Below are 21,342 nucleotides of genomic sequence, written 5' to 3'. Positions count from 1 at the left end.
AGTGCTTGTGCTCTTTCTCTTCTCTGTCCTCCCTCACTCACTTGGCAACATCATCCAGTCTCAGGGTTTAAAATATGAAAATTCAACTGACAACCCCTAAATACATATCCCCAGCCCAGACCGTTCCTCTAAACTTGGTACTCATATGTCCAGCTGTTGGTCAGCTTTCTCCTAGGATGTTTAGTAGGTAAGCTCGTTACTTACTAGGGATGCCAGATTTAGGAACAACTCAAAAACACAACCATGACACCCAGTTAATTCTGAATTTCAGCTAGTACACACATTAAAAAATTGTTGGTTATGCACGGTGGCTCATGCCTGTAATCCCAGCACTTTGGGATGCTGAGGCGGGTGGATCATGAGGTCAAGAGATCGAGACTATCCTGGCCAACATGGTGAAACCTCATCTCTACTAAAAATACAAAAAATAGCTGGGTGTGGTGGTGTACACCTGTAGTCCCAGCTACTCGGGAAGCCGAGGCAGGATAATCGCTTGAACCAGGGAGGCAGAGGTTGCAGTGAGCCGAGATTGTGCCACTGCAGTCCAGCCTGGTGAAGAGTGAGACTCTGTCTCAAAAAAAAAAAAAAAAAAAAAAATTGTTTATCTGAAATTTGCTCATCTGGCAGCCTACCCCTTTTCTTCCTCTCTGACCTTTTCTCTCACTTATTCTAGTAAATGGCAGTTTTACTCATTGACTTGCTCAGGCCCCAAACCTTAGAGTCCTCGTTGATCCTCTTTTCCCATATCCCACATCCAATGTTGGTGAATCATTTTGGTGCTACTTTCAAAATATTTACAGGATCTGGCCACTACTCGCTGACTCCGTTAATATTATTGGGGTAACATGAAATCAAGAACCATTTGTTTCCTGGATGATTGCAGTAGCCTTGTAACTGGTCTTCCTGCTTTAGCCTTTGCCCCTATCCATTTGCTGTTAACAGAGCTGCCAGAGGGATCGTGCTCCTGTTGGCTTAAAAATGTTGCACTGGCTTCCGACTCACTCAGACTGACAGCCGACGGCATCAGGATGGCCTGTAAGACCCTACACGACCGAGTCCTTCTCAGGCCTCACCCGTAGGCTCCGGCTTCATTTCCACGTCTGTCGGCTCACTGGCTGCGCTGCCTCATTGGCTTCCTTGTACCCTGGGTATGTGCCAGGGCTTTCCGGGTCTCAGTGTCCCTGCACTTGCTCTTTCTTCTCTCTGAAATAGACTTACTGACTTTCCCTGGCCTCCCCATCTAAAATTGTAATTCCCTTCTCAGTTTTTGTTTATTGTCTCTCACATCACTAGAAATCTCTGGGGACAGCCATTTTCTTTCTGTTGTGTTTGCTGTTATATTCCCGGTGCCTAAAACAGTGCCTGGCACTTAGTAGACAAAGAATGCTTGTCACACGAGTGAATAAGACCCCCAAAGCATGGTAAACTCCTGTCCCAGGCCAGTGCATGGCAGCCGTGTCATCAGTTTCCTTCTAGCTCAGCATTGCCACCTCCTACCTGCCAGAAGTTCCTCCCTGACCAGCTGCCCTCCTCCAGGAAGCCCTTTTTGGCTGAGTCTCATTTTTCCTCTTTCCTTCCTGCCACCAGGTCAGAATCCCCGGTGCTCAGGGGTCAAGTGGGTTGCGTGGCTGGCTGTAGTCTGTCTGTCCTCATCCAGCTCCTTCCCTCCTTCTGGATGGGAGGAGGCTTCTTGCTTGGGCTGGGTTCGAGCTGCAGGAGTGTAGGGGATCAGGATGTCTGGGGAAGCCAGCTTAAGGTGGGATGTGTGCAATAGGCCCTGAAATCAGTCTGCTGCCTGACATGTGGGAGCTTTTGGTGCCTTGATCCTGGGCTGCAGAGGTAACGGCAATAGATTTCAGGGCATAGAGCTTAGACTGTATCTGAGCTGTAGGGCCATATTGTTCCTGGCCTTGCTGTCTCTGCAAATTAGAGACGTCCTGACATAAGCACCTGATAAGATGGTTTGCCATTACCTGAGCTGTTAAGGATTAGGAAAGGAGCATATTGGGAGGGGCAGAAGAAAACAACAGGGTCCTTGCGCCTGGAGTTTGCTAAGTGATCTGTATGTTTGTAAATGTGTTCTGGTGCAACCATTTTTTTCCTTTTTTAAAATTTTATTTCAGTAGTTTTTGGGGAACAGGAGGTTTTTGGTTACATGGATAAATTATTTAGTGGTGAGTTCTGAGATGTTGGTGCACTCATCACCTGAGCAGTGTACACTGTAGCCAATATGTAGTCTTTTATCCCTCACCCCCTCCTACCATCCCCCCAATTCCCCAAACTCCATTCTGTCACTCTTATGCCTTTACTTCGTCACAGCTTAGCTTCTGCTCATAAGTGAGAACATACACTATTCTGTTTTCCATTCCTGAGTTATTTCACTTAGAATAATGGCTTCCACTCCATCCAAGTTGCTGGTGCAGCTATTTATTTATTTATTTATTTATTTTAAAATTTATTTAATTTTACTTTAAGTTCTGGGATACCTGTGCAGAACATGCAGGTTTGTTACGTAGGTATGCATGTGCCATGATGGTTTGCTGTACCTATCAACCCGTCATCTAGGTTTTAAGCCTTGCATGCATTAGGTATTTGTCCTAATCCTCTCCCTCCCCTTGCCCCCCACCCCACAGCAGGCCCCACTGTGTGATGCTCCTCTCCCTGTGTCCATGTGTTCTCACTGTTCAGCTCCCACTTATGAGTGAGAACATGCCATGTTTGGTTTTCTGTTCCTGTGTTAGTTTGCTGGGAATGATAGCTTCCAGCTTCATCCATGTCCTTGCAAAAGACATGAACTCATTCCTTTTTATGGCTGCATAGTATTCCATGGTGTATATGTGCCACATTTTCTTTATCCAGTCTGTCATTGATGGGCATTTGGGTTGGTCCCAAGTCTTTGCTACTGTAAATAGTGGATGCAGCCATTTTTGACAAGGCCATTGGAACATTCTGACATGGCCTTTAAAAACTATTTCTTATTATGATGAAAGTGCACAACAGAAGCTTCACCCCATCCCACATGCGTCCCCAAGCTTCACCTAATCCCCAGCACTTAGCCCATCCCCAAGCCTCAGGACTGGTTGTTTTCACACAGCCAAAATGTCCTTTGCCTCCAGATGCCCTGCTATGGCTGGGTCTGAGTTTCCCAAGAGACATGTGTGTTTGGATGTCCAGAGGCAGCTGGATGCATGGGACTGGGCCTCAGGAAACAGAAGAGGAATTGGAACCCTTGTGTGAGTTGGTGCAAGTGTAAAACAGTGCAGCCTTTTTGGGAAACAGTGTGGCCATTCCTCAAGCACTTAAACACAGAATTACCATAGGACCCAGCAAGTCACTCCTGGATGTACACGCAAAACGATTGAAAACAGAAACTTAAACAAATACTTGTACATGAATGTTCTTAGCAGCGCTGTTCTCAGCAGTCAAAAGGTGGAGAGAACCCAAATGTCCATCAGTGGATGAATGGATAAATAAAATATGGTCTATCCACACAGTGAACTGCTATCCAATCAGAAAAGTGAATGAAGTTCTGATACGTGCTGCAATATGGATGAATCTTGGAAACATTATAAGTGAAATAAGCCACACACCAAAGGAAAACTATGGTATGATTCCACTTTTTTGAAACATTGAGAACAGGTAAATCCATAGAGACAGGAAGTAGGTTAGAGGTTACCAGGGGTACCAGAGGTTGCTGGGTGAGTGGAGGTTATTGTCGAATGGGTACGGATAGAGCTCTTGTTGAGGGTGATAAAAAGCCTCTGAAAGGCTGGGCGTGGTGGCTCACACCTGTAATCCCAACACTTTAGGAGGCTGAGGCAGGCAGATCTTCTGAGGTTGGGAGTTCAAGACCAGCCTGACAAACATGGAGAAACCTCGTCTCTACTAAAAATACAAAAACATTAGCTGGGTGTGGTGGCGCATGCCAGTAGTCCAGCTCTCGGTAGGCGGAGGTTGTAGTGAGCCGAGATCATGCCACTGCACTGCAGCCTGGTGACGGAGCAAGATCCATCTCAAAAACAACAACAACAACAACAATAACAACAACAACAACAACAAAAAAGGCTCTGAAAATAAGTAGTGGTGATGGTTGCACAACATTGTGAATGTAATTAATGTGACTGAGTTGTACACTTAAAACAGTTAAAATGGTAATTTTTATGTTAAGGATATTCTATTACAATATGAAAATAAAAAAAAGAAGGGTGGAGATACAGATTTTGTAGTCAACAGTGTTGGAATGGTAGTCAAGGCCATGGGAGAGGATGTAATTGTAATCGCCCAGGGAGGGCAGGGAGACTGAGGAGAGAAGGTGGCCTGGGACGGAGCCCCAGGGACTTTCCTAATTAAGAGATGGGCTGAAGGAGATTGAAAGGGAGCGGTCGGAGCAGTGGCAGGAAAACCAGAGGAGTGGTGTCCCAGAAGCCTGGGTATATTAGTCAGCACTCTTAATTGCAAATGACAGAAATGCAGCTTGAATTAGTTCCAGGCACAGAGGGCAATTCGTTGGTTTACAGAAACACGGGAAGGGCAGGGGGACCTTGGGGCCCCAGGGGTACCTGGAATTAGGTCTGGGGTGCATCTGGAGCTGCTCTCCCGCCTGCTTCACTTCTGCTCCTCTCTAACTGTTGGCTTCTTCTCTCCTTGCACTAATGGGCTTTTGCACAAGGTTATTCTTAGCTTGAGCTCCTCCTTTCTAAGTTTTGCCATGACACTCTTCTCTTAGAAACAATTGAAATGATCTGCGGAAGAACGCTGATTGGCCTCACCTAGAGGACACCCTGAGGACAAGGGACCTGGGAATCAGCCTGCCAGGTGCCTTTAGAACCCCAGTTTAGAGGAAGAGGAGAAGTGCTGAGTGGGCAGAGCGAGTAAGGACTCAATGGCCTGGCGAAGAGGCTGAAGAAGGAAGACCATCTACCCTGCTAAATACCTCATCACACAGACAAGGGCTGGAAAGCCTCCACTGGGCTTAGTGACAAACGAATCGTAGGTGAACTTGGCAGAGGCAGGGCAGTTTGAGTGGCATGTGAGGACAGAGACAGATCATAGCTGGTGGGTGAGTGAGTGGGAGGTGAAGAAGTGAGGACAGTAAGTGTAGACATCAGTTTCAGGAGGCACAGTTGTGAAAGCCAGGAGAGAGATAAGGAGGTAGCTGCAGGGAACATGGGGTCAAGGAAGGGTTTTGTTTTGTTTTTGGATGGGAAAGATCTGAGCATGCTTAAATGCTGAGAGATCCAGGAGAGAAGTAGATGTTAGAGATGCAGAAGAAAGCAAAGAGGTGGGGGAGAAAGAGGATCCTATGCACAGGTCGAGAGTTTAGAGAGTTAACAGTGGGCCCACCCCTTTGTGCTGCAGGAAAGGAGAGAGGGAGGTGGTGGATGAGCATTGGTCTGTAGGTTTGGTGGCAGGCGAGAAGAGAGCATTCTTCCCAGATAGCTTCTACTTTCTTTAAGAAATAGGATGTAAATAAGATGGAATGTGCTAGAAAGTTTGAGGAGAATGGAGAAATTGAGGAAGCTGCCACCATGTACAACAGCAGAGAGACCAAAGCAGAATTCGTCAGGTGGCATCGAGCGCCTAGGTTAGGCTGGAGAGCAAGAATTTACAGTGGCCTCACTCTGGTTGCGTGGTTTACTCTAGCAGAGTCCAACACAGGATGGAGAGATAGAGAAGCCCTGTTGGATTGATCAGGGCCTGGAGTTCTGCTAAGGAAGGAGGGGCAGAGGGTAGTGGGGATGCTGTGAGACAGCAATTCATTCCAGTCACCATCTCAGCAAACATTCATTACCCTTTTACTGTGTACTGGCCATGGTGAAAGGTCTGAGGATACATTGCCAAACCAGGCAGATACTGTTCCTGCCCTCAGAGAGCCTGTGGTCTAGTAGGGAAGGCAGCTCCCATGTGAGCTGAGGGTGATAATAAAGACACCGTGGAGCTCAGGCCTAGGCTGGCTGCAGAAGGAAGAGAATGTAGGGCAGGGAGGCTGGTAGATTGGGAGAGGGACACAGGGTCAGGTCTGGAAGTGCCTATGGGGTCATGAACAGGTGTTGAGGGAGGAGTTAAGTGAGGGGGCTGGGGTGGAGGCTGTGGTCAGAGCATAGGAAGGCTTGCCCCCATCTCACCATTTCCTCCTTCCCTCCTGATACAATAGCCGAACCTCTTTCTCTAGTCCAAGTCTCCAAGTCTGAGCCTCCTTCTGGCTCTGGATCCCATTCCTTCCATCTCTCTTTGGGATCTTGACCCTCCTCTACTGGATTCATCCCATGATTATTTAAACATTCTCAAGCCTCTCCCATGATTAAAAAAATCTTCGCTGGTCCCCTGATTCTCCTGCCAACAAACACCCTCTCATTTCCTATTCTTCTCATGGCCACATTCACCAGCCAGTTGTTCACACCTGTTTCCATGTGCCTGGCCCTCACTGTCCCTTCACTCTCCTGGGACTTGGTTTCTATATCCCATTCTCCTGCACAGGTACCCATGACCATGTTGTGAATGGAACGAACACTTTTCAGTCCTTATTTGATTTGGCCCGTGTCAGCGTTTGGCTCTGATGATCACTTTCTCCTAGAAACACTTCTCTTGGCTTCTGCAACACCATCTTCCTCCTCTACGACATCATACTCCCGTGGCTTGGATGATCTCTACTTACCCTGCCTGGAGCTGTCTTCCCCCATGTTATTTGACCTTTAAGTCTCCATCCTAGGGTATCTTCTCATCTCTCCCCCAGTCTCTGTATGGTTTTACCCACTCCCAAGGCTCAAGTCCCCAACTACCATAGAGGCCCAGATAGATCTCCAGACAAAACATAACCCCCCATATTCCCATTGAGAAGAGCCTCAAAAATGTGTGTGGGCTGACTTGGATATATAAACTCTTAGTGTGGTTGAAATAAAATGTACTTTATTAACTTAGTTTGTTATACAGTTTAAAAATCACAAATTGTATAAAACAATGTAGTAAGAAGTATTAGTTTTTCTCTCCTCATGCTTTATGAAGTAATTTTATTTAAATTTTTAACATTTTTCTCTAACATCTGAGTCCATATCATTAGAGCTTTGGTTGTTATCAACATTTTACAAAACACAAAAACTTTATTTCTGCCTAAGTTATTTGAGACATAGTGCTTTTTGAATCTGTGTATGATGCTGGAGATTTTATTCTTTGCCATAAAAGTCTGGCTGTTTAATATTAGGTTGCATAAATAAAAAAAAATCTTCCAGTAGGTATTTGTCATCTCCATAACATAACCACTTCCTTTATTGTTTTAAAGTGATTTTTTAAAATGGGTTTGCTTACAAAGACAATACTTGCAATTGTAAAGTCCTGCCCTTGGGAATAATGATCCAATATATGTGAAATGCTTTTGCCTTCACTTTTTTTTTTCTGATTCTGCCAAGCAATCACCATGAATATCCAGAACTTCATTGATTGAGGTTATTTCAGGCTAATGAGTTTTCCCCAAAGAGCGTTTTGTTGTTTCAAAATGCAATAATTGAGAGCATGCCTCCCAAAAGCAGGGTACTTTGTAAGGACTTGAATGAAAGACAACAGCTTCCTTCCTAAAGGGTAATTTTGGAGCAAAATCGTGTCTTATATTCAGGCATTTATGCTGACAACTCCCAAATAGATATCTCCTGACTAGTCTTTTTCCCTCTTACATCAACAGCCTACTAGACATCTCCTTCTGGGTGCCCATCATCAGTGTCAACCCATTTTAATTGAGTGCCTACTATGTGTCAAGCGCTGTTCTAGGTGCTGGAGGATAGAAGGGTGAAGACAGCAGAGTCCCACTTCTTAAGGAGCTCATCCCAGTGAGGCAATAAAAATAATAAATATGTAAAAAAAATTCATGTACTAGTAAGTGCTACAAAGAAGATAAAATGAGGTCACACAATGGAGAGTGATGGTGTGTGGTGGGTGAGGAGGGTGTGTCAGAAAGGGCCTCCTGGAAGAGGGGATGTCTGAGTTGAGATGTGAATGCTGGGGAGACAGACATATCAAGCTGGAGGGGAAGAACCCTGTCAGCGAGGCAGGTGCAAAGACCTCAAGATGGGAGAAGGCCAATGTGGGTGGAGCATGGCAAGAGCGGAGAGTGAAGGGAGGTTGGTTTGGAGCAGTAGCCAGTGCCTGACCCTGTAAGACTTTGCAGGTGATGGTAGAGTTTGGCTTAAATTTATTTTTCTGGCCATGAAGGGAAGCCACTTGGAGGATTTTAAGTCAGGGAGTGACTCCACTGATCTGACTGACATGCTAGAAAGATATTTCAGGCTGTTATGTGGAAGAAGAATTTTAGGGGAACAAGAGTGGAGGCAGGGAGACCAGTTGCTGCAGGTGTCTAGGTGTAGAAATAAGGTGCCTTCACCTGGGACTGAAGCACTTGGAAAGACTAGGGTGTTGGATATGAAGTCACCAAGTGATTGGATTTTGAATATGGCATTTTGGAATTATAGCCAATACAACTTGCTAATGGTGCCAATATGATTATGAGGAAAGAGACTCCAGGTTTTTGAATTGAGCATCTGGATGGATGGGTATGATATTTTCCAAGGTGGGGAAGGCTTGGAGAAAACTTAAATCTGTTCTCGATTAGGGGAATTAGGAGTTCTGTTTTAGATGACCAATAGGAAGTTGAATACAGGAGTCTGACCCTCATAGGAACAGTTAGGTCTGGATACATCAATGTGGGAGCCATCAGTTTATGGATGGTTTTATAGGTGGTACTGGATCAGGTCACTGAAGGGGAAATGTATAGAGAGGAGGAAAGAAGGTAGAGAACTGGGCCCTGGGGCATCTTGCATTTAGAGCTTAGGAAGAGGAAGGAGAGGCACTGAAGGACATCAAGAAAGACCCATCAGCGAGGTGGGAGGAAAGCCAGGAGAGATGCTGCCTGGAAGCCAAGAGAAGACAATGTTTGAGGAGGGAGCTCTCCATGACTGAATAATTCTGAGGGAGTTAGGCCAGGTCAAAGAATGGACCACTGGATGTGGCAGCTTGGAGGCCCTTGGGGATATTGACAAGAGTAGTCCTGACTAGAACAAGTTAAAGCAACAAGGAAGTGGAGACAGCAAGTATAGAAGACTTTTGTTTTGGCAATGAGGTAGCAGCTGGAGAAGAATGGAGTGTCAGACAATTCAAAAAAAGAGAGAGATGAAAGTATTATAGCATATTTGTAGAAAGGGAAATGGCAAGGCAGGAGAGAGAGGCACCAACTGTGGGGTACAGTATAGAGCAGGTGAGGGGTGAAGGGGTCCATTGTCCAAGTGGAGGGGAGTGTCCCAGGAGCAGGGACGCTTTGTCCATGTTACAGGGGAGGAGGCAAGGCCAACAGCCACTCATGCTGTGAGTTTGGCAGATGTGGTGGTGGTGGGCTGAGCTGAGCTGGCCTGTTGCTTCTATTCCCAGCACTCTGTGATGCCTATCAGCTTAAATGGAGGATTAGGAGAATGGCGTCTGGAGGTTTGAGGAAAGAGGAGAAGGCATGATACAGTCATTTTGGAGAGTAGGGATAAAGTTTTAGGAAAATATAGAATTTCTTAGAGGTGCTGAGTGTCCACTTGAACTTTGTGGTCAGAAGTTTAAATGGAGACCAGTCAGTCCAGGTGTATTATCCTCCAGGTGCTCAGGAACAGGTGCCATGTGGAGAGTTTGGTTTAACTGGAGTTAGGGTCTTGCCAGGTGAGAACTGGAGAGGCATGGGAAGGTGAGGGAGTGGAGGACATCTGCGAGCTGGTGATTATCTGGGGGTTTGTGGAGTCTAAGCTGATAAAGGAGGGCAGGGAGAATGGGAAGGGGTGGGGGAACATAGTGGTGGGTCAGTGGATGGGGCAGAAGGATTGCTGGAATGGGAACCAGGTTGGGTGAGCCACATAGATGGGAGATGATGCAGCTCTTGGTGTAGACAGGCCTAGGGTACGAACATGCAGGTGGGTGGGTTGGAAGGGTGGATAAAAAGATTGTTGAAATCAAGGAAGTCAAGGAACTGAGAGGTCAAGATGTTGAAAATGGAGTCACTACTAATAAATGTAGTAGCAGATGGAAGACACTAGACGAGGGGATGAGATCATCCGTGAAGGAGAGGGAAAAACCAGGATATCTTACTTGTATCTCAAATTCAACATGTCTGAAACTGAAGTCATCCACACCTCCTCACTCAAGTAAATGGTACCACCATTCATAGCCAGAAACTTGGGTGTCACTTTGATCCCCACACCCAATTAAATCACCACTTGTTTTGGATTCTGTCTTGTAAACATTTCTTAAATCCATCTACTTCTTTCCATCCCCAAGGTGCACACCCTAGCTCAGGCCATCTCTCTAGGGATTTGTTGTTGTCCTCAGGATAAAGTCCAAAGTCATTAGCAGAGATTTACAAAGAAAGCACTACAAGGACCCAGGCTCTGTCTACTCCAGCCTGACTCCTACCTGAGCCCCTCACCTGGCCTGAGCGCTCCTGGGTTCTTCCCATCTTTGTCACCAGGCATGCTCTCCCTTTGCATAAGCTGTCCCCTCTGTCTGGAATTCCACCCGCTTGCTTGGCAAAATCCTCCTTCTCTAGATGTCTCAGGGAGCCTTTTTCTGGATGCCTGAATGTTAGATCCCCTTTCCTCTCTTCCCAGCTTCCCCAGTGTGCCATGAGTTAGCTAGCTGTCCTCTTCTCTAGAATGTAAGCTCCATGAGGTCAGGGACCATGTCTGATTTTTCCCAGATGACTCCTTAACACCTCATATGGAGCTTTCACATAAAAGTGAATAATAAAGAACAAATATTTCCAGGAATGGAAGGCTCTAGAGGTGGAACAGTTCTGGATGATGACCAGGTCTGGGATGGGGTCCTGCTAGTGGGTAGCTAAACGTTGTGGCAAAGGTAGTCATGGGATGGAAAGGACAGGGTGATGCACAGGTGACCCCTGAGGCCTTGGGTCATGGGAGAATAGCAGGAGGAGAAGGCCTTGGGCTATAGGCTCAGTCTCCAATGAATGAGGAGAGATAGGTAGCAATGATGTGGGCAGGACAGAGGGCAGAAGAGGAAGCAAAGAGGGATTTTTTTCAAGAAGGTGAAGGTGGACAGGTGTGAGTGGTGGTGAGAGCAGTGTGAGTCTTGACATTGTGGGTGGGATTGAGGATAAGATGGCCTGATGGCTGAAGTGGTCCTTAGTCCCAGGCTCCTCTGAAAGTCCCCACTTGGCTCAGTGGCTCAGAACTCGAGACCTTTGGGAACAGCATCCAAGGAGAGGTCGCCATGGGAGCTGTCAGGTCCTGGAGTGAGCTCACCATAAGCTGGACCTAGCAGCTGTCCCTGGAGGATGGATCTGGAATCTTGGGGGCGTTGGCTATCGTGGGGTCCCCTGGCCTGGACTTGGGAGCTACTGTGGTCTGAGCAGTGTGGGGCTATCTGGCTCTGAACTGGTCAGGAGTGCTACCCTGTTCTCTTGGGCTGGTGGTCCAGCTCTGGTCTGGATTGGAAGTGGGAGCTACTCTTGCTTCCTGGAGTAAGGAGTCTAGTAAATGGTATCGGTGCCCTGCCCATGTCCCCTTCACTGGGGCACATCCATTCCCCAAATGCTGTGAATATTGGCTGCTGATGGCTTATGGCTACCCCTGAAGAATTGATTTTGACTGAGCCAGAGCCACCTACTGCTTCCTGCCAACCCTCCTGCCACTGGAGGCGCCTGAAGTAATGACTGACTGAAATGTGGCGAGACTTATGATCTGAAGCCCCCTCATCCCACAGGGATAGGACCGAGGCTGCATCTCCCTGAGTCTACATCCCTGCTCAGCTCAGTGCCTCCCTCCCCCACTCCCCTTGCTCCTTCCTTCACATGCACGCAAACCCCTGCCTCTGGCTCTGCTCCCAGGGAGCCTGCCCTAAAGACGGGTGACTTTGATCTTATGCCGTAATCAGGGGTGGGTGTGGAGGCTACCCGTGGACCACAGAGGACACAGCCCCTGACAGACTCAGCAGATCTGTGGGGTCTTGAAGGGCCTCTTCCCCTTTCTAGACTCAAGTTTGCTTACCTAAAGGTGAGACCTTGATGCTGGCTCTAGTTAAAACAACAACAGAAACAAAGCAAAGCAAGCAAACAAATGCTTTGCTGAACTCCGCAGTCTAGGTGTGGTGGAAGATTCAGATGAACAAGACTTGGTTCCTTCCCCCAAGCAGCTCACAGACTATTTACTCATCCAACAAGGATTTACTGAAGGCAGCAGGGACCTGGATGACTCAGTGACCTGCCCATAAAGGGCTCACAGACTGATAGGGAGACACTCAGGGGAAGTGACAGTTCCAATTTGAGGAGAGTGGCAGAGGGACAAGCGAGGCTGGCACTTGGAGAGATGGATAAAGTTGTCCTAGAGTTTTGAGGGAGAGTCACAGAGGAGGTGGGAAGGGCATTCTAGCCAGAGGAAATAGCATGACAAAGGCCCGAAGAATGACACCACGTGACGTGTCTGCCTGGGGAATCAGGAGCCCTTTGGTATTACTGGCAGGTAGAAAGGAGGAGGAAGCTGGGATGAGAGGGGCGGGTCAGCGGGGGCCACGCTGAGGGCATGGGGCTGGTGATGGTGGAAGAAGTTTTAAAGCAGGAGGAATGACATGGTCAGTTGCATAGAGGGGGTAAATCACTCCATCCCTGTAGCGGAGGCAGATGGGGGAGGTCCAGTAGGTAGTTAGATTGTCGTAAGGAGAGGAAGAGCAGATTCAGGTGGCATTTAGGGACTGGAATCAGTGGGATTTGGTGCCAGTGGGGATGTGGGGTATGAGGGACAAGGATGTCAGGCTTGTCCCTTCCCCTGGCTTGGGCAGCTGGGTGAATAGCTGTGTCCTGCATGAGATGGGGCGGGGCATCTTCGAGGGGGCAAGTCTGTGGGGAGCTGCTGAGGTCAGCTTGGGAGTGGCGAGCATGAGATGGCTGGGGGCCTCCCAGGAAATTGTCTAGTGGGCATTTGGTGGGGCTTGGAGGCATGTTAGGGTGGAGGTGTGGTTCTGGGAGTTGCCAAAGTCTGAGTGGTGGTGGGGTGGGGGAGAATGGAATGGGGAAGTTGTATCAGTGAAAAAGAACATGAAATTCCATATACTCCAGGATCCACGAGGGACCTTTCAGTTCAGACACTCTCAATGGGCCCTGGCCTGTAGGATGTGCCTCTTGGGCACCTTCACAGACCCCCATCCCTGGCTTGCTCTCAGCCCTGCCCCTCCCACCGTCAGAGGGGACTCACCTATCTGGGACCTGTGCTGGGCAGGGCTAGGGAGACCCAACCCACGCTCATTCCTGTGATGGGCGCTCACTGAGAACCGACTCCTACTGGGCACAGAGTCTCCTGGGGTTCCTCTCCTCCTGGCTTTGGCCAGCTGGTTGCAGAGCCAAGAGGCCCCTGGAGTACCCTCTGCCTTTAGGCACTCCCCACCACGTCCTAGGGGCACACTCTGTGTGTGTTGGGGGTGATGGGTGAGCCTGGATCTGAGGTTCTGGTGCTCAGGTGCTCACCGACTTGTCTTGGCATCCTCTCTGAGGTCCACCTAATCCCCCCACCCCCGTTTTCCTATCCGCCACTCCCCATCTGGTCTGCAAAGTACTGGGAAAATCATATTTATTAAGAGGTTTGACATACACTATTGCCATATACAAAATCCCCACCAACCATCAACCTCCCTCCCCTGAGGCTCAGGACCCAGGGACCAAACTACCCGCCACCTCCCACATTGGCCCCTGGGTGAGCTTCCTGAGCCCCCACAGCCACCCCTCTCACCACCCTGCTACGGCAAGGATGCCCCTGCCCCTGCCTGTTTTCCTGGGTGGCCTCAGGTTGGGGGGACCTGGTGATCTTATCTGCTGATCTCGAAGATTATGGATACCGACCTGCATCCACTGGGGCTGACCCAGCCTTCACTAGGACAGAGTTCCCATCCTCAGGGTGCCCTCCCTGGGAGAGGACATATGGTGGGCACGTGTCGGGTAGGCGTTCCCGGCAACGAGACCGCCGGTGCCTGGGGCTGAAGATCTCCGTGCACCTCTTGCCCACCAGGTAGAAGACCTCACTGAGGTTGAGCAGGATGCAGATGGCAGCTGTGGTCACCATGAAGTAGGTGAAGACTTTCTTCTCCGTGGGCCGGGAGATGTAGCAGTCCACAGTGTGGGGGCAAGGCTCCACGGAGCAGGCCACCACGCGGGGCATGTCATAATCCTTGTAGAGGCGGTGGAAGATATAGAGGAAGCCGGCATCCACAGCGACCTTGAAGATGAGACTCAGCAAGTACGTCCACCACAGCCCGCCCCGCTTCTTGCTCGGGTTGTCGTACAGGGACGGGGCATTGGGCCCGTGTTTCAGGCGGTACTTGCGCTCCTGTTCCTCACGGTAGGCCACGTGCATGACCACGAGCAGCGAGGGGCACGTGACCAGGATGAGCTGCAGGGCCCAGAGGCGCACGTGGGACACGGGGAAGAACTCGTCATAGCAGACGTTGGGGCAGCCGGGCTGCTTGGTGTTGCAGACAAAGTCCTTCTGCTCATCGCCCCACACCTCCTCCGCTGCCACCACATACACCAGCAGGCGAAAGATGAACACCACAGACAGCCAGATGCGGCTCAGAGCTGTGGAGTACTTGTTCACGCCACTCAGGAGGTCCTTCAGAAATGTCCAGTTCATGCTGGCTGTGTCCCGGGTACTGCACGTGGAAGATCTATACCTGGGTGCTACCCACCCACTCAGGCCTTGGGAGCCTTGAGGCCTGGGGGAGCCCGGAGATGGGCACGCTTAATGCTGCTGCGGTGGAAAAAATCTCTTCACAATCACCGTGTCATCATGTCCTCACTCCCAATGACTTGGCAGGGTAGGGATTGCCCCTGTCCCCATTTCACAAAGAGTAAGTGAAGGCCCAGAGATACCCGCCCAAGGGTCCACGGATGGAAGTAGCAGAATCTTGCACTTTGGCCTTCGGGTTCCAAAATCAGGGTCTATTTTATTCTACAAGGTAATAGATACATGTGAAGACAATCATCCTGCATGGACATGCCAGCTAACCTCTATTACCCCATGTTTCAGCCCATGACTTCTAAAGAGATTGTGGGAAGGTTTGAATTGGACGATCTGCTTTCCCATCAGCTGTCAGGGCTGGGCCAGGGCAGGAAGGGTGGGAACGTACCCTTATCAGTTGTCAGATCTATCCCACTTTTACTGAACACCAACAGGAGCCTGGCCCTGTGCTGGGGACGTTCACATCAGTCCCTTGGTAAATCCCAGAACAATCTTCATCCTTACTCCTTGCCTCTGGCTCCAGGAAGGTCTCAGCCCTGGCATTCCCTCCCAAACTAAACAGAGGTGCTTTGGAATCATGGGGACTTGCTATCATCCCTGCCAACCCATGTATTGATGCTGGGGCCTGAGGGCTGACTGTCTTGACCACAGTGGGTTCCTCTGGAATTCCAACCATTCCAGCTTTAGGAAGGACCGAGGATGGATTCTGGCGTGGTCTGGACTCCCCATTTACTTTCTCTCAGGGCACCCCCTCCTCTGTCCATTTAGTGGCTGTTTGCTAGCCGCATTTCCATTATTTCCTCTCAGGCCCCTGTCCCGTGGACTCCGACCTCCACAGCCCCTTGTCTGGAGTCCCCATCAGGCCCCATCTCCAAACCCTCCCCTCCTCCTACCCTCCTCCCTCCCTATCCCCAATCACTGACTCTGCTCTCAGCTTCTTCAGACATCGTGTGCCTGGGACATTTTCCAAGCAAGAGGTATCGCCTGTACCCAAATGGTCTATTCACCTGTCTTACTTTTTTGCCATACTGTCAGCTGCTAGAGGGCAGGCTCTTCACCTCTGTCTCCCTAACACCCAGCACTGGCCTGGCCCAGTGGACACACAATAGATGTTTGTTAAACTCAACGGAAACCCATTACTTCCTGATCCCCCCCTTCCCTAATCTTCTGTCCTCCCTTAGGTCAGCCAGGACATTCCTTCTCCTCCTTGGCATTTCCCTGGGGATCCTTTAGGGACCCTGAGCCTCTGACTGCCTCCCTGAAGCCCAGCCCACAGCCTGAGGTCCCTTGGATATCCTCAGCTCAGCTGGTTGCTTTCTTCTGGCCAGCCTCCTGCCCTATTCAGTCCTCACCCTTCTTGGGTCCAGTAGCTCCTCCCTTGTCCTTGGGCTTGTCCGTCTGCTTCAGGACCTCCTGGAGGCAGCTTTTGTTCCTCACTCCCTTGCTGGGTGGGGCTTTCTGGGCCAATGAGCCAAGCGAGAGTGATTGGGTGGGCAGGCAGGAGGGTGGACTTCCCCGGGCACATATTCAGAGCAAACACCTGTGGCTCTTCTCTCCTGGCCCACGCCTCCTCTCTAGCCTGGCTGGGCATGGCTGGGCCTGGCTCCTAGCCAGGCAGGTATGTGGGTGAGACTACTCTGTGGGGTTCAGGAGCCTGACATCATTATGCCCAGGCCTAGGACAGCACCAGTGGAATTGACCCTGTCCCCTTCCCATTGCCTCCTTGCCCTCTCTCCTGCCCTTTTCCTGGGAAGCCTCATTCTGAGGTCCTCAGCAGCTGACATCTACGGAAAGGGGCAACCATAATTTAGTGCAGGAATGCATCCCATGCTGGTGGTGGGATATTTTTGGGATTGGAGCCTGGGAAGCTCTTGGATTATGTAGGGGATGGGAGGGGTCAATTATGACTTTTCTTTTTTTTTTTTTGAGACGGAGTCTCGCTCTGTCGCCCAGGCTGGAGTGCAGTGGCTGGATCTCAGCTCATTGCAAGCTCCGCCTCCCGGGTTTATGCCATTCTCCTGCCTCAGCCTCCCGAGTAGCTGGGACTACAGGCGCCCGCCACCTCGCCCGGTTAGTTTTTTATATTTTTTTTTAGTAGAGACAGGGTTTCACCGTGTTAGCCAGGATGGTCTCAATCTCCTGACCTCGTTATCTGCCCGTCTCGGCCTCCCAAAGTGCTGGGATTACAGGCTTGAGCCACCGCGCCCGGCCAACTATGACTTTTCTAGACCAGGGTACCCACAGCCCTGGTGGAGGCAAGAAATGCAGGTCAGCAGCATGAAATGCTCCAGTTAGCACAGGGCCAGACACAGCATCGCTGTTCTTCCTCTGTGGGTCCTGGGGAAGGCCTCCAGGGAAGCTGGAGTGTGACCCCACATATGCTGGTGGGGGGCCTGGGAACTGTGTTCCGGCTGGGACGGTGAAGGTTAATGTGCAGCTAGGGAGGGGCCTTCTGCCTCATTTCCCACAGGCATTATCAAGCACTTCCTAATACTAATGATTAACATTTATGTGTCCTTTTACATACAGCTGGCTAACCCTGTCCACAGCCATGAGCTCATCAGTCCTCAGCACAACCCCACAGGCTAGGTATTATTAACCAATTTTGGAGAGAAGCTGAAGTTACTTTCCCAGAGTCCTGGTGGAACTTGGATTCGACACATGCATTCTGAGTTCATGAACTTCCCACTGCAACGTGCAGCTCCCTGTGGACTAAGCTCCATTCTCTCTGCAGACAACCCACAGGCCTAAACTTGCCATGGGGGATAAAGGCTAGATGGGAGCATGAGCAAGTAGCACATCCCCTGGAGTACTGGGGGGCCCCCTTTCTGGAAGAGAGGATGCCTCTCATCAGACTGGACCAAGTGCAGCCCTTTGCGGGGGCAGAGAGATTGACACCATGAACATGTGAGGGTCACAAAGGCCGCACAACCAGAGGGCACCTGGAACCAGCAAACGAGTTGACTTTTATTAAGCCCTGACAGTGCACCAGACACGATGAAGGTGCCCGCATGTGTGTTCTTCTATGAATGCCCTCCTCCCTCCAACCCTGGGCAGTGGACCTCACTATTTCCATTCTAGAAAAGGAAACCGAGCTGCAGAGCAGAGGGGGACTGGCCCAATGCCATCCAGCTGGGGCAGGTGGCTGGAGCGGAGGACTAGGAATTAACTCCCAGAGCATCTGAATCCTCTCTCTTGCCTGCCTCTACCTCATGGCTTAGCTCCCCCACTCTCAGGTTCCACCTATGAGAGAGGCTTAGAGCCTCCCCATCCAGGCCCAACCTGCCAGCCCAGTCCAGGCCGCCGCTCACAAGATGGTTTTCTTCACATGGTCTCGGGGGCGGTCTGGTAAGAGAGGAGGATGACTGTCTGAGCCCAGAAAGATGAGGTCACCCGAAAGGAGGTCGTCTTGTTTGCAGGAAGAGGTGGTGCCATGTGGGTGATGACCTGTGTACATGGCTCGGGCTTTCCTTGCTGCCAGGCACTCGTGGCACCTCTTGCTCACCAGGTAGATGAGCTCCACGAGGTTGAGCAGGATGCAGATGGCAGCTGTGGCCACCATGAAGAGGGTGAAAATGTTCTTCTCCGACGGTTTGGAGATGAAGCAGTCCACTATATTGGGACATGGATCTGCGTGGCACTTGACCACAGGAGGGAGGATATATTTGGGGTAGAGTGAGTGGAACACATAGAGAAAGGCGATGTCCACGCTGGCCTTGAACACTAGGCTGCAGACGTATGTCCACCAGAGCCCGCCCCGCTTCTTGCCAGGGTTCAGGTAGAGGCGCCCACTGTTCTCCCCATGGGCTTCTCGGTGCCTCTTCTCCTGAACCTCCCGGTAGGCCACGTGCATGACCACGAGCAGGGAGGGGCATGTGACCAGGATAAGCTGCAGGGCCCAGAGGCGCACATGGGACACGGGGAAGAACTCGTCGAAACAGACGTTGGAGCAGCCGGGCTGGTGAGTGTTGCAGTCGAAGTCCTTATGGTCGTCACTCCACACACGCTCGGCCGTCACCAGGTACACCAGCACGCGGAAGATGAAGACCAGAGACAGCCAGATGCGCCCAAAGGCTGTGGAATACTTGTTGGCCCCATTCAGGAGTCCCTTAAAGATACTCCAGTTCATGGTGGACCCACGCGTCGGCTGCTACTGCACGGAAACGAGAACAACAATTTCCTACATTTATCACAGACTCGCTCTGAGCACTTTGTAGAAATATGTCATCGCATTTCATCCTCACTAGAGGAGCTAGGTTCTACTACTGTCCCCATTTTATAGAGGGAGGAAGCCGAGGTTTAGAGGCATTATACAAGGTTGCATAACTATTAGGTGCAGAGCTGGGATTTGAGCATAGGTAATTAAGTTCAGAACCCAACTCTTACCAATAAAAGTGGATGAGGGCAGGTCCAGGGAGCCACTCATTCCTCCCAGGGCCTGAGGCTCTGGTCTTGGGGTTCTGCAGAATGAAGACGTATGGAGTTGGGACATTCTGCCTGCTCCTTCTGTTTCAACCCTGGCCCTCCTCCTCAGGGGGCTGAGCCTTGAGATGGTTCTCTCCTTTCTGAGCACTGCTACCTCTTCTCAGACAGCTCCTTCCCAAGGGAAACCTGCTCTTTGTTCTTTTCTTGGCTCAGAGATGGGACTGGAAAGGAGGCTGGAACCTTGTCCCCAAGCCCCCATCTGCTCTAACACTCTGTAATTAGCCAGGCAGAGTCCTGCTCAGTGCCACTCATCTGAAGCATGCCAATGCAATCCAGCTGAAAGCTAAAGCAGGCAGTAATAAATTCTCCTCATGCCTAGAGTAGCCTGGTATTCCAGTCTTTCCCAAACAGTGTTCCCTGGAACCCTGTCCCATAGGTTGGCAATAGGAGAAGTGAGAGAAGAGGATTCTGTGTCAAGAAAAGTTGGCAAACGTTGGGTTTAGTAAAGTTAAATAGGGTTCTTTTGCTCAACCGTGCTAATAAGCTCACTAATAAATTCACCAAAAGAAGTATGAAATATGTGGCACTGCCCAAACTCCTTTGCCCACAGAAGCCCTTTTCCTCCTTTTATCATCTGTGGAACAGCCTTGTCAAGACATCAAGTGGGAAATGCTGCTCCTGTCAGTTCTGCTGGTGAATTTGGCCTGATGAACTCACAGAATCAGATTCACCTCCAGGTAAGGACTGTGACTGCTGGGCCAAGTAAGGGGTCCCCACTTCCTCACCTGCGAGTCCCCTGCCTGACTCCTGGGGATGGGGTGTGTCCACTAAGACCCATGCACTGTGGTTTCGACCAACGGTGCACCCTGGGACCCCAAGGAACCTGCCTGCCTAGTCGCTAAAGGGCTCATGACGGTCTTCCCATGCTGGTCCAGGCTGAAGCCCACCAGGCTGTCTCGAGCCTCCGCAGAGACAAAGCAGAGGAGTGATAACAGCCAATATCCATGAAGCATTCATGCTGTGCCGGGCACCGCTCTAAGTTCTTTGCATGAATCAGTACATTATTCCTTCACAGCAACCTTAGGAAAGGGCATATTTTTTATTCCCAATTTACAGATGAGGAAAGAGGAACACAGAGGGATTAATTAACTTGTTCAATGTCACACAGCTAGTAAGTGGCAGGGCTAGGATTGGAACCCAGGCAGGCTGGCTCTAGAGCCCACCCTCCGGGAACTGCCCAGCCTTAGGCCTCAGACCCTTTCCTCAAATTTCAATGAGCTGCCCGCCTGTTTGTGTTCAGACGGATTCTGCCCTCCCCGTTGTGCGTGGATCCTGGATGAGGGTGGCTGGGGGTTGGACGGCGGATGGGTGGGGGTGGGGGTCAGGGGGTGGGGAACCTCTGATCTGTATCACCAGCTTGCATTCTCAGTCCTGTCTAAGGTAGGCGAGATTCCTGGCAGCTTCTCCGGGAACACCCAGGGAGGCTCCACCTTTAGCCCCCAGGGGCTGTCGCCCAGCCCATCCCTACTTGGAGAGGAGTGGGGCAGGGCTTTGCAGGCCCAGGCAGAGCTACCCTGCCTGCTGAGTTTCCGGCCTGGCCCCTTCTTAGCTCCTCTCCCACTCAGTTCCCTCCTCCCACCTTTGCCTGGCTGGGGACAGCTGAAAGAACCCAGAGCCCCTTATTCCTCCACTACCAGGACCCACGGTGGCGGATATATCCAGGCCACCTCCCCCGACTCCCCAGCAGAGAAGTGTCCTCCTGCCACGTATGCCAAGGGGCAGGGCACATGCGGACACAGCTGCCCTTACCTGAGTGGCTACTCCTCAGGGCTCTCCTGGCTCCCAGCAGCCGGCAATAGGACTCAGCAAGCAGCTGGAATTTCATATCCAGAAGCGGGGAAGGTTTTCGGGGAAGCCCGTTGAAGCCTGTTCCCAGGACAGAGCCTGTCGGGTGTGCCGGCCCAGCCCAGGAGGAGGAGGAGTTGGGGCCTGCACTGCCATTGGCTTGGCCCGAGCCTCCCCAGACTGCTTCTGATGAGGCTCAGGAAACTGAGGGGTTCACTCTTCCCCGGGCGCTGAGCCTCGAATCCTGGTATCCTCTCAGGGGAGAGGCACAGGTCCACTCTGACTCCTTATTCATCCTCCCATCAGTGGGCTTGTG

General features: G+C 50.6%; 2 protein-coding genes across 3 annotated transcripts; both read right to left on the bottom strand.

Annotated features, from left to right (window-relative positions):
* Positions 1-13,575: 13,575 nt before the first annotated feature.
* Positions 13,576-16,307, bottom strand: GJB4 (gap junction protein beta 4). Its single transcript, XM_010385165.2, has 2 exons — positions 16,109-16,307; positions 13,576-14,966 (listed from the first exon to the last, which is right to left on the bottom strand). Exon 2 carries the CDS (start codon positions 14,646-14,648, stop codon positions 13,848-13,850), a length of 801 nt encoding a protein of 266 aa, XP_010383467.1. The 5' UTR covers positions 14,649-14,966; positions 16,109-16,307; the 3' UTR covers positions 13,576-13,847.
* Positions 16,308-17,703: 1,396 nt separating this feature from the next.
* GJB5 (gap junction protein beta 5) lies at positions 17,704-21,138 on the bottom strand. Of its 2 annotated transcripts, none has more exons than XM_010385164.1 (2): positions 20,991-21,138; positions 17,704-18,909 (listed from the first exon to the last, which is right to left on the bottom strand). In XM_010385164.1, exon 2 carries the CDS (start codon positions 18,883-18,885, stop codon positions 18,064-18,066), a length of 822 nt encoding a protein of 273 aa, XP_010383466.1. In that variant the 5' UTR covers positions 18,886-18,909; positions 20,991-21,138; the 3' UTR covers positions 17,704-18,063. The 2 variants fall into 2 exon arrangements, with proteins under 2 accessions (XP_010383466.1, XP_030798642.1); XM_030942782.1 differs by having other exon boundaries at positions 17,704-18,906; positions 20,991-21,104.
* Positions 21,139-21,342: the final 204 nt, after the last annotated feature.

This window comes from Rhinopithecus roxellana, chromosome 12 (assembly GCF_007565055.1).
Source record: "Rhinopithecus roxellana isolate Shanxi Qingling chromosome 12, ASM756505v1, whole genome shotgun sequence".
Lineage (NCBI taxonomy): Eukaryota > Metazoa > Chordata > Mammalia > Primates > Cercopithecidae > Rhinopithecus > Rhinopithecus roxellana.
This window is presented reverse-complemented; position numbering and strand designations above follow the sequence as displayed.